We start from the raw sequence: 13,621 nt of genomic DNA on the forward strand, positions 1-13,621 counted from the left end.
TCACCTGAGACCTCAGATAGCCGCTTCACAATACAGCAGCAGCAGAAGATGACATCTACTCTGGAAGATGGCTAGGATAGGTAAATTTAGGAAGGAGACTCATACCTTGGCTGAATCGCTTCCTCAGGAGAAGAGTCAGAAGATGTACATGGCATTGACTTGGGAGGGCATCAGGTACAGGTGGTCTTTGATGTTGGTGGTACGTAAGTGAAAACTGATGCCTTTGGAATGGATGCCCAGCCTGGGAAATAAAGCAACTACAACTTCTTCTGTGATGTAAAAGGTGTGAGTTCAGGTTTCTTAAATGTAGTTCATTTGCCTGGTGCCAATTAGCTTGCAGTGTGAATGAGTTTCTGACTCTAGTGAATGAATCACCTTAGACTAGATTTTACAAGCAAGCTATAGACTCTTTAAGTTGGAGATATATTTTCGTCCTAATGAGCCTATCATCCTGCCAACATTTTCCTGTGCTCAGATTCCCTTCTTGATAAGGTTTTTCAATGTTAAAACTTCTTTTGATTTCTACTTGGAGCAAACTAAGTCCTTACTAGATTCTTTTATTTTATTTGACATCTTCTCAATGGGCACTTCTGTCACAAAGGTGATCATGTACAACTAGCTGTTCAACTGTATTTCTTCCTATCATACTAAGAGCTGGCAGACCTTTTTTACAGGTCATTTCATGACTCATACTATCTGAGGCAGAAGTACTGCATTTGATAGCCTTAAGAGATATTCCAATTTATGACGTATATAAGGAAACCACACACCACTGCCTATAAACATATGAAGCATCTCAAGACCAGCCTAGTTTGGTCTCTTGATACTGTAGTACCTGGTTTCAAGGTGCCCAAACTCTCCTAGAGTTTTGTTTCTTTTAGGATTGTATATTTCTGAAAGTTAACAGTTGAGAGATGGCAACTCCTGGAGACTTTGTCCATTTACTCTTATTAGGCTCTTTTTTCATTTACGAAAATCAGTTTTTATGTTAGTGACTTTTGGAACTGCTTTTTGTTATGTTTTATCATAGTCCTTTCTATATTGTGACATGCCTCTTCCCTCCCCTCTGCAAGCTCTACTTACTCTTAAGAGTGAGAATCCTGCACAGATAGAGGCCTTGGTTCTCATTTATACTAAGGCTTCCTTACACCATAGGAACACAGAAATTGCAATACTGAATATGAGACAAGGGTCATCTAATCCAGCATCCCATACCAGATGCTTCAAAGGAAGATGTAAGGACCCCACAGTTGGTACATGTAGGATAATCTGCCTCCTCCCATGCACACACTAGGTTTCATCCTGATCATTAATAGTTAGAGATCATCTTAAACCTGAAGCATGAGGTTTAAACCCTGAAGCATTTGTATTGCTGTCTTCACCTGATTGCTGTCATATTTTTCTTGCTGTAAAAGAGTGTTCATGTTACTTTGCGGATAAGATTGCTTGAATTTGGACTGAACTATCTACTGCCGTGGACACAGAAGAGTGTCTTGGGGGATACAAATGTCATGATTTCTCTGCTTAAATTTCATGTGGTATTATTCATAGAGGATATGAGGATGATGGGGCAATTTCATGCTACAACGTGTGGTTTTGATTCTTGTCCTTCCTGGACTGTAAAAGACACCATAAATATCTGGTTCCCTTATAAGGGATATTGTAAGTTTTTCTAGCTGGAAGAGGAGAGGAGGAGGAGGGCACCTTTCCTTCAGTTTTTAAAGAAGCCATTGCAGGCCAGATGCACAGTAAATTTACTTTTGATGCTGATAATCTGTGTAACTCCCTACAAGCATCCCATCTCCCATTTTTGGTTAAAGTCACCAAAAAGATTACGTTAGGGCAACTTCTGGCAGCATCTTTATTCTTCAGACTTCCTTTGACCCTGGTCAGTCTGGTGACAGGTCTATATATGGGGTACAAACTGCATTGCTTACATTTGTATATGATCTGTGGGTGCATTAATTATGATCTCTTGCTAGCAGCGGACGAAGGCACTGATGACTTTTGATCTGTTGGCAGCCTTTGATGCTGTTTATGATGCAATTTAATTTTTTCTATTTGTGGACAATCTTAGAATCCCGCTGTGATGCTAGGGAACCCAGGGTTATGAGGCACCTCACTACCACTTGCCCTTAGCATGAGGAAGCCTTGTCTGTCCCTGTCATTTGTCAGCTGCCTGATTCCACTGGCCATGGGCAACACAAGCACTCCCCTCTAGGCCTCGCAGGAGATGCTGTCATTCTACAGGGTAGTGATAGGCACTGTTCAACATCTGAGCCCTCTGATCATCTCCCTGGAGTGCCTACCTCCTGTTTAATTGGACACTCTCAGCATTTATCAATATGCTGCTTCCAAAGAAACAGTTACAACCCTGCTTTCCACCTCAGGTCACCACTCCCCTTGACTCACAGCAATTAGATTTGTTTATGGTGAAATCAAGTATAAGTTTATTTAACAAATAATAGAGATTCAAGTAGTAGCAAGTACAAATATTGAAAACAAATGATTATATGTAAAATAAAATCATAGTACACATTCTAGAGCCTTGTCTTAATTAACAAGATCCTCTTGTGTCTAGTAGAGTTGGCTATTGCTCACCTAAATCCTTGCAGTGCTTTACAGCCCGCCTGACTGTGAGTGTTTTTTCATGAGACAAGTACACTGTCCGTTTGCCTTTTAGCTGAAGTAGTCATTGTATGTCTTTGTACTCCAAGGTATACTTCATAAACAGGACACCCCTTGCTGACTGTTTCTTCCTGTACATTTCCTCTCTTCTATATTCCACAGTCACTTAGTTGGCACATGGTTCAGTCTGGAAATAGCCATGTTGGGTGAGGTATGTAATATACCAATGACCAGACAGGGAGATAGGTGTCTGTTACCCTCTGCCTGAATGGAACAGCTCTGAGATATGTCACCGCCTGGTGACCTGCCTTAACTCCAAGACCTTATACAGATACATAACTATACAGATACATAACTCCTTAAATATCCATCCATATATTTTACAATCATTATGATGACCAGTGGGCTACCAGCTCTCAGTAGAGACTTCACATGCCACTTTTCAGTGACCTATTATGCAGATATCAGACCCAGGTGATTCCTGTAAAACCTTATGCAACCCCAGCTCTCTTGACACCAGTGGATCCCTGAACCACACCAGCTACATTGCTATCTTTATAAGCGACGTCAAATAGTAATTGCAAGCAATTATACTAATGCCACAGGAGTCAGGGACGTTATTTCAGAAAAGTTTGGGGGTCTGGGGGCATACTTGCTTCTCTCTCCCTTCTCCACCTGCTGCGGGGGCTGGGAGGGGAGCAGAGAGGTGATGTGGGCAAAGAGTGAGCCAGAGTGGGTGTCTCACCAATGGCTGACACAGGTCTTGGATCAGGACATGGCTCGTTCTGTAATTTGTTCTAGTCCAGATGACTGCTGCTGCTTCCTGTGCAGCTGGGGGAGGGGGAGGCCAGCACTGACAATTTAAGGATTAGGTGACCTACCCCAACCTGCTCAACAGCACTCCCTGCAGGCTTGGAGGAGACACCACAGCCTGGCTACCAGGGTGCTATGAAAAGTTTGGGGTTGTGAGGGGGCAACTGCTCCATAGCAAATGATGCCCCCGAGAAGACTCCCCTACATTGTCACCTCTCTTGTTCAAGTCGTACATGAGGCAGTTGGTGTGGTAAGCACTGCAGAATATTTAATATGATGATGACACACAACTCTTCAGCTCCATGACATCTGACCCAGCTAGAATAACTGAATGAAATCCACAGTGTCAACATGAATTTGGGATTGGATAAGAGCTAGCAGACTGTAATTTAATTCAGACACGATAGCGATAATGATGTTGCTGTCACCTCTTTGCTGAATGGAAGCGTATTTGGGGGCTTTTTAGGCCGGTTTCCTGTTTGAAGCAGAAATCAGTGATACTAAGTAAAGTATTTTCATAGTTTGTTTATTAACTGTACAAAGTCCTGTTTTCTTGAATAGAAATGACAACAAACTTTAAACACAGTTCTGTTTTTCAGAAATCTCTAGTAAAGTATCACTGACCTATCCCCTGATGCAGTTGCCTTGAGCCTCTTTCCTTCTCCAGGAGTCTCATAAAACTGAGACACAGCCTCCTTTTAATAAATTTAAAAATACTAATGTAGTAATAACCATGAATAAATCTCACTGTTCACTCAGGGCTAGTTTTTAAAGATATTTAGGCACCTAAAGATGCAAATAGGCACCTAATGAGATTTTAAAAATCTCAAGAAACCTAAGTCCTATGGGACAAATATACAAAACTCTCATTGCCTTCAATGAGAGCAAAATTAGGCCATTATTGAGCACTTTTGAAATTCCTACCCAAAGAGCTTGTCCTAACTGCTTTGGAGGACAGGTTCAAAATTCAAAATGATCTGGACAAATTGGAGAAATGGTCTGAGGTAAACCGGATGAAGTTTAATAAGGACAAATGCAAAGTGCTCCACTTAGGAAGGAACAATCAGTTTCACACATACAGAATGGGAAGAGCCTGTCTATCAGGTATGGTCCAGACAGTATTTGGTCCTGCTATGAGGGCAGGGGACTTGACTCGATGACCTCTCGAGGTCCCTTCCAGTCCTAGAGTCTATGAATCTATTAATCTAACCATAATAGAAGGAGAGAGAGCATAGTCATTTTTGAAAAAGAGCTCTCAATCTAGTTTTTTTCAATTACTATGTCATGTAGAGTTGCTAATTCTTGCAATTTTATCATGAATCTCATTATATTTTTCTTAAATCCCCAGTTACTGGAAACCTCTGATTATGAGAAAATCTGTTTTCATTTAATCATAGCTTTCGTATTTGTAAAAAGTGAGTTTCTAGCCCTCTTGGATGAAGAGAGAAGCTTTAAAATATGACCTGAGTTCACACAAAAGGTTCAAAAACCAAAAGCAAATTGGAAAAAATCCAAAATGATTTATGTATTTATTAAGAATCTGTTTTTATGGTATGAGTCTCATGATTTTTGAATATTTGATTTTTGGCAATACTGGTATTTTAATAATGGTGCATTCAAATCGTTCCAGTTATTGCGTGTGCATTTTTTTCTTTGCGTTTCTTTGATTTTTGCTGCTGTTATACATAAATATAAAAAGACATTGCATCTTATATGCACTGTGGGCATTCAAATTTTAGTTAGCTAGATGAAATACCAGTAACAGTTAAGCAGTTGTTCCAATAAAAAATGTTCCTATATTCATGCTATATTTGTGGTTGCAGTCTCACTATAAGCAGGTCAAAAGTACAACACTTCTGTAAGCAGTGTTTCCTTTAGTTAGCTAGCTGATACTAAACTCACTGCATAACGCCTCTTTCACTATAGAGAGTTTTCTGTGTTTTCCCAAATACATGAAATTACAATGAACTCTTCTGCAAAAGTAAAATGATTAATGTAAACTAATTTAGCAATTATATTTCATTTGGTAAATGTTCAACTTTTTCCATTCTAAGGCAAGCTTATTGAAAGAATGTATTTGAAGAAAGTTAAATATGAAGATGGATTTCAAGTGTTTTTAATTTCGTTTTAGATTATTATGTCATGCAATGAAAGACCACATAGTGCGTGTTGCGAATGAGGCAGAGTTTATTTTGAACCGACAAAGAGCTGAAGATGTACACAAACACGCCGAATTTGAGGTAAGCTCAAGACTTGATGAATTCCTGCTTTTCTGTTTTCACTCAGCCATCACTTAGACTGTAACCTCATACAATAAAGGGGTTTTTTTCCGAGAGAGAATGAAATTTACATTGAAGGCATTTGAAAGCCAATTTTTAAAAGCTGTGGTAAATGTCAAACACAAGGAACTAGTTTATCTTCTCATCCCTTCACTGAAATGCATGAAAATATTTACAGCTTGAAGAAGCCCCTTAATCAGAATGCCTACTAACTTAATATGGCAGATCTTTAAGGTTCTCGAAGAACTTGTCTGATTTTACTGCAAGTAGTAAAACAAACAGCATTTAACAGTGAAATTATTTTTGCTGGATTTTATCAATAGAATGTGAGTTTTGTGTATAATTAAAACTAAAGGCTAGCACACTTGAGGTGCTTTATGAAAAATAATAAATATTGATGTAAATAGTATAGAATTTTCAGTACAAATACCAATGCTTTCTAGTACTTTTTCATCTTATTTACCAGGTATAATTTATAAATTGGAAGATATTAAGTATCTTTCCTACTTGCTAAGCTAATAAGAATAATTAATTACTGGAGATAGGATAATATTTGAAATGTCTATTGTCTTTAATTTTGGAAGATGAAAAGCAGGAGCTTGATTCTGTAACTCTTACTAATGTGAATCATTCATTTCTTCAGTAAGGAATGTAGCCTATAACCCCAGCTATAGTGTTGGAAAGTATTTTGTAGCAAAATACTGTACAAATATTAAAGACTATTATAAAAGTGTATTTAAATGAATGTTTGAACTTTTGCTATTAAAAAGCTTATCTATGGTATTTCAATATTAAAATTTTTGATTATTCCTGGTTTTGCCTATGTGTATATGTTTGTGTGTCTGTATGCTCATATATAAAATACAGTAATACACAAAAGCATGTTTTAATGTTTGGGTGGCATGGCATTAGAATTAGGTTTGATTGATATGGTAGCCTTGAAGATAATAAATAGCTGTATGAACATATTCATCTGTCTGGGAATGCCAACAAACACCTTGTGGCAAAACATAGAAGCCAGTAATCTCAATTTTGATGAGGTTTTTATCTCATCGAAGCAGCTCTCTAAAACCTACACTTTGATGTACTAGTTCTTGTGCTCCTTGACCTAGCAGAAAAATATAAGACACAGAGATATCTTGTTGTCATTTTGAATACATATAACCTTTACTTCATTTTGTCAGGCTAGACAGCAGACACTTGTCAGATGGGATTGCAACAACTTTATTACCAAACATATACTGGATATTTTGAGCTTAGGTAAAATCACATTTACAATTAAGTGTATGTCAGAGTGAAGTTCCATATTGCCTCAACAATAAATAACATTTGATATTTATCAGGGCATCATACAGTAACCTAAAATGACAATAGAAGATTGAGTTATCTGCTCTTTGAAGAATATGTTGAGGTATAAGATCTGTCAGAACTCTAGACAAAATGGGAAAATTCAATTAACTTCCAGCTTCTGTTAGCAAATAAGATTTAGAATATTAACTAAATTCCCTAAAGGAACAGCCTTAAGTCAATCTTATTTTCTAGTAAGTAAACCAAGACATTTCTCTATAACATTTTTATTATACTTATTGTCTTGTGAAAAACCTGAGAAATATGTTTGAAATGGGCAAGATAAAATCTGTAAGTAATTAAAATAAAAAAAAAATTAAATGTAATAATGTACCAGTATGAATCTTAGATATACCTAAAATAAGATGGTACTTAGAGTCTGAAACAGTTTTACATATTGATGTTGTAATAATGTTACATAAGCATCATACTATATGAGCATGCATCTCACTTAAAAGATGTGTGGAAAGTTTATTTTACCATCTACTACATTTTAAATTATAAATCAGTTAAAATATTGTTTAATAAAATAAAATGTATTTATTTTGTAAATATTCAATTATTTTGAGCATGCTAATTATTGTTCATTGCAGGAAAAAAGTGAATGGGTATTTTACCAGTCAAGTAATCGCACTTTTACCTCTCAGATTTCAGTTGTATCATTACTGATGCAACTATTTGACTAAAGTTATGTAGTGACACAGTGTGGGTGCATGTGGGTGTGTAGATGTAAGCATAAGGGTTTGTAAAGTTAACACTAGTGAATTTTGTCTTATGGCGATGGCTGTTATTGAAAGAGTCCAGTTTTTCCGGAATGATTGCTTCCAGTTAACATTCATTTTGTTAGCCTCTGTAATTGTTCAGGAAGAAAAATGAAAATTTAATTTTACTGTCCAATGAGCTGGTGAAATATTAACCTCATTACTGAGGCAGATCATTGTACTAATTGGTGCTTCCCTGTACATGAAGATAAATTGAAAAAATGAATTAACCCCTTGAAAGTAATGTAATTCCAGTCTGAAATAGATGCCTTTCAGTAATAGTTTTAAATACAGTAGATGAAGGACATAGTTAAAATCTTACCAAGTACTGCTATTTTCTGTAATAAAAACAGTGTATAGAACTATGCACACCTGAATTCATGAAATGCAATAAGATGTCTCCAGTACAATGTTAGCTTAATTGCAACTACTGGTATAATAAATATGATGTAGTATTTTGTTTAGGTAGTGTTAAATCTTAGTTGAATTTGTTCTAAAATGAGAAACAATCAATTGTTATGGAATGCCTAAACTTAAGAACACCTAATTCAAAATGAAGGATTTTATTCAGAAATGATAATTGTACGCGCACACATTAAATAACCAACACAATTTATTCAAAATAATTTGAGAATAATGTAGTTTTTTATGATATATCTCTGTAAGAAAACTGTGATATTGTTTTTTTAATTGCCATAGACACATTTGCCCTATTCAGATTTTCGAACAGATCCCTACTAAAAGGAGCATTGAGAATCTGAATTCAGTCTCTTTTTGAGAATAAAGTAGAGAAATGTATAATTCTGTTTGCTACAAAGGAACAAAGATGTTAGAAACTAAAGTTAACAGTGTTTCGATAATGGAATCTTTTTCACAATCAGTCTGTAATGGATACGGCAGTAATTATTGAAATTCCTTGAGAGATGGATTTTGAAAACATGATCAAATAATTATTTCTAGCCTTGTTTTCAGTTTCAAGTATTTTTTTATCCCTTTTCACCTTTTCCAGCTGTAACTTGTGGTGTTTTTTCCATGTTGTAATATATGGAGATTAAGGAAATAGGCATTTAATTTCAAAGATAATGGAGATCCACTTTAAGATCCATAATTATAAAAGTACGGAACTTGTGAACTATTAAGATCTTGTTTTGTAAATCTTACTGACACTTAAAAATCAAGCTAAGTCTGTCTGGTATAGTGTTGAAGCTTTCTGTATGCAATATTGAATAAGAAATTCCAGAGTATAATGTATTGTATAAGGTATTAACTGGCAAATCATTTATAATGATCTAAAAAGAGGCCATATTTTAAGACATAAGCACAAAGAGGCAGAGTCAAGTGTGTTTTCACTGGGATTCTGCATTTCCTCACTTTTGATGGCTTAATTTCTGAACCTTAACATAACATTAATACTCTTATTTTCCCCTGGAGGAGGGATCAACACAACCAGTGCAAGTAAGGAGTGTAAAAATGGATATTGTGTTTCCATTTAGACTTCATATTTCTGTGAATGGTAAGGTGCTTCTTATTTACCTAGAAATGCTGAGTTTGGTGAGAACAAAGGTGACTAAGATGTAGGTAGAAAGGACACTTTAGATATATGAAAATCACTCCTAAGCAACTTGTAGGCACTTCCTAAATTATTCTATTTACTATTCACTATTTTTTTTAATTTTTAGTCACAGTGTGCTCAATATGCTGCTGATAGAAGAGAGGAGGAAAAGATGTGTGACCACCTTATAAGTGCTGCTAAACATCGTGATCATGTTACAGCCAATCAGCTGAAACAGAAGATACTGAATATCCTAACAAACAAACACGGTGCTTGGGGAGCAGTCTCTCACAGGTAAGCTGTAATCATAAATGTGTAATTATAAAAATTTGTTTCAAAATTTAAAATGCATCAGCCATTTCTATACAATCTGAAAATTGGATGTGCTAATGGTGGGAATCATTTCAAGAGAACTTTTGTCTTCTTTATATCTGTTCTTATTTTCTCAAAATTCGTCCTGTGTGGCGATTCTTCTTCTAGTACATGATGTGCAGATGCAATGCTTTCCATAGCCCATCAACACAGTATTTTATTAAAATTTGTTTTAGATCATTTGTAGATACTTATGCTTGTTGATCATCATGTAGCACTATTATTTGTATTTCAGTAGGGCCTAGAGGCCCCAACCAGGATTGAGCTAGTTGCTGTATGAACAGGTAGTGAGAGACAGTCCCAGTCCCAAAGACATAACAATGTAAATAGAAAAGAGAGATGAAAGGTGGGAGGAGGCACAGAGAGGCAAAATGACTTGTTTAAGCTCAAATGGAAGGTCAGTGTTAGAACAGGGAATGGAACTCAGCTCACCTGACTAGTGCCCTATCTACCAAACTATTTCTGTATAAATAATCAATATATACTTTGATACAATGCACTGGTAAATCTTTATCCTCGCATTCAAACATAAAGGTCAATATCTAGTGTGTACAACCGAACTGCATGCACAAGTCAAACATTTGCACGTGTGTACCCAAGAATTTCTCATGCCCAAGATGGGTGTGAGAAAAGTGCATGCTCACTTCTGAAGACATATTTTGAAAATTTGGTTCTGTTCTTTAATTGACAATACAGTAAATGAGGTTCTAATATATGTTCTAGGGACTTAGAGTTAAGCCTCATTAGAATTAGATTTGTAATGAATATTATATAACCATAAATGTTAAGGTATCTAATAAACACTGTGTATATTGTTCTCACCCTACTGTTACTATGTTTGCATGTGTATCATTTATTTTCAAGTATGTAATGGACAGGAATGAAAGTAAAATACAGCTCTTACTGATACGGGTCCCACTCTGCCCCCCGCACCCTCCGAGAAGGGGTGGGGCCTCAGATGGAAGGCGCAGGGCCAGGGCCAGGGATGGAAGTAAATTACATTTCTTACCCATACAGTCCAAACACAAGCAACCCACCTCTCCTACATACTTCATGGATCCCTCCCATTACATGACTTAGATATAGAAAATAAAGCTACTATTACTACTAGTAGTACTGTCTGTAATAAAACTTTACTATTGGAATACGCCTGAAAAACTGAAAACTCACTGTCACATTTTTCTCCTTGTCCTCCCTCCTCCTCCTCCTCCTCCTCCTCCAGCCAGGCTGCCCGACATGGCTAAGCTCCATGTTCCCCCAACCCCCACTCTCAGCAGGGGCTGCAAGGGCTCCCCTCTAGCTTGTAGCAGGGAGCAGGGGGACTGGCTGAGGGAGAAGCCTCCCCAGGTAGCCTGCTGCCTGCATAGGAACAGTTTAAACTTGACTGTTCATGATTCAGGGCTATTTCTGGCATCCTTGTTAATTTCACTCTTGGTTGTTTGGGGAGGGGAGAGACCAAAGTTGGGGCAGTTCTTTAGGCGATCTGTATTATTGAACATCGCCTCATCCAGGGAGCAGAAAAGAACTACCCTGGCTTTGGTCATCCCCACCCCAAAACAACTGAGAGTAAAATTAACAAGGATGCCCGAAATAGCCCCTAATCCCACAGTTCAGACCCTGGGGTGAACAGCTAAATTTAAACTGTTCTTATGCAGGCAGCAGGCTACCTGGGCAGGCTTCTCCCTCAGCCAGTCCCCCTGCTACAAGCTAGAAGGGAGCCCCTGCAGCCACTGCTGAGTGGGATGGTCAGGGGAACGTGGAGCCTAGCCACGTCGGGCAGCCTGGCTGAAGGAGGAGAGGGAGAGAAATAACAAACAAATGTGACAGTGAGTTTTCCCTTTCCAAGCTTTTATTAGCTTTGAGTTCGAACTTTTTGTTATGCAGCCAAAAGAGGTGAAAGTAAACCAGTACTGAATGCTCCACTTATTTGCACTACAAGGTACACTACTGCACCTTTTTTTAACTGGTACGGCATACCGGGCTGTATTGGCTTACTTTTACCTCTGATAATGGAGGAATCAACACAACAAGTACAAGTAAGAAATGAAAAAACAGATGTTGCATTTCTATTTTGATTTAATATTTCTGTGACTGGGAAGGTGCTTCCTATTTAACTAAAAATGCTGATTTTAGTGAGAACAACATACAGCAGTTTATATATTTTTTTAAAAGTAAGGTGTAATTTTGAGCGTATTGACCTTAAGTTTTCCATTAAAATCCCTGCTCAAAAGGAGGTTGTTTCAATTCTGTTGAGTTCTGTGAAAACCAACTCAAGTTAATGATGTTACAAATCTGAGCTGATGCTGTTTGCACAGCCGTAGGCCACCATCTCCACAAGCCATGAGACAGTTGTCTTCTTGGAAGTGATAGGTGATCTACCATTTCTTTCTGGGTTTTGGTGTGCAGAAGTGATTGCTCCCCTAATCTACAGTTTTAGGTTTACCAGGTAAGGGCCACTGCCCCTCCCTCAAAGCCATAATAGTCACTAGGGAACCAGGAGGGACTTGACACCTCCCAGTCTGGCAGCAGATATGGGAAAATGTTCCACTTCCAGTGCCTGTATAGTGACTATAGGGGCATAGAACTCTCCCTAAGCCTTTACATGGTACCAAGGCACTCCACAAATATACTCTCTAGTTGCCCCAGTTTAACTGGCATGCCAGGTAAATACTTAGTTACCATAATATGGTTTATGGGATGTCTAGACCTCAGTTCTCAAAAGTTTCTTCCCCAGTTCCGAATGCAGAATGAAAAACTTATTTCCTGAAGATCTTTTGAATTTGAAAGAGGCCCTGACACGACACATAGGGAGTAGCCAATTGACCCAAGAAGGAGCATGTGAAAAAAACCTGTCCACTGGTTCCACACAATAAAACTTATGTAAGATCCAAGAGGTTTGGCATCTAGATGGGTAAGGAAGTGCTTTTAAGGAGTGGGTATGATTCCTGGAAGCTTGGATTCTCTAGAACCAACCTAGCCTCATGTTTACTATGTATGATACATGTCCAAAGACTATTTTAAAGGTCTTTAGCACAAATGTTTTTGGTATGGAAGTAAGATCTGGTTTTATGCTGTGTGTGTCAGATGTAGAATAGATAGAAGTTTTATTGTGTTTGGAATCCAGTATAATATATTCTTCTTACCTTACATCTTCCCAGTTTTTGTACCCCTGCATATGCTGCCTTTGGAGAAAGCAACCACCAATGGTTGATATGCTTATTCTTGGGATGCCACAGTGTTAGCTGTCTTTTTTTTATAATAGAACACAGAATGAGGTTGAATGCTGGAAGCACCATGAGGAAAAAATGTGAACAATGAATGACTGCTGTCTTAGGATTCAGAAAGGGCAGACAAGATTTCCAAAGAATAGGATAAGAAAAGCCTAGGCAAATTGCTTTTGAAGTTTGATGCTTCAAGATTGAGTGAACTTTTGTAGTATTTACAAAGTATGAATTTTGAGTATATTAACATAATCTGTCTTTGAAAGGTCTGAAAAACAAGAATGTGTGGATAAATTCTATAATATACTACATAAAACATTTCTGTTATGCTAATTGCACTCTACAAAGAGTAGACAATGATAACCATAAAAAGTAGCCATAAAATCAGAAGTGAATTACAGTTCAGAATACCTTTTGCATAGCTTCTTACTGTAGGCAATTTACATTAGTAAGCATTTACTTGACAACTACACTAGAGGGAATATGTTCCCACAAGCATGGGTAAAGATTATGTAACCTAGCACTGCTGGTCTGAGAACTAATTTACTCAACAATACCTTTCTGCTTTACCTATATGAGAGAAATAATATATTTTTGGAAATCATTTATATTGTATTGTTTAAAGCCTCTTAAAGATGATTTAAAGAT

At 37.4% G+C, this 13,621-nt stretch overlaps 1 protein-coding gene across 1 annotated transcript in view; it reads left to right on the forward strand.

Annotated features, from left to right (window-relative positions):
- The window catches only part of NBEA (neurobeachin), an 853,790-nt gene that overhangs the window by 469,429 nt on the left and 370,740 nt on the right, over nt 1-13,621 (forward strand). Inside the window, 2 exon segments of the mRNA XM_030563353.1 lie at nt 5,573-5,681; nt 9,508-9,674. Of these exon segments, the coding sequence (XP_030419213.1) occupies nt 5,573-5,681; nt 9,508-9,674 (276 nt within the window).

Source organism: Gopherus evgoodei, chromosome 1 (assembly GCF_007399415.2).
Source record: "Gopherus evgoodei ecotype Sinaloan lineage chromosome 1, rGopEvg1_v1.p, whole genome shotgun sequence".
In the NCBI taxonomy this organism is placed as follows: Eukaryota; Metazoa; Chordata; order Testudines; family Testudinidae; genus Gopherus; species Gopherus evgoodei.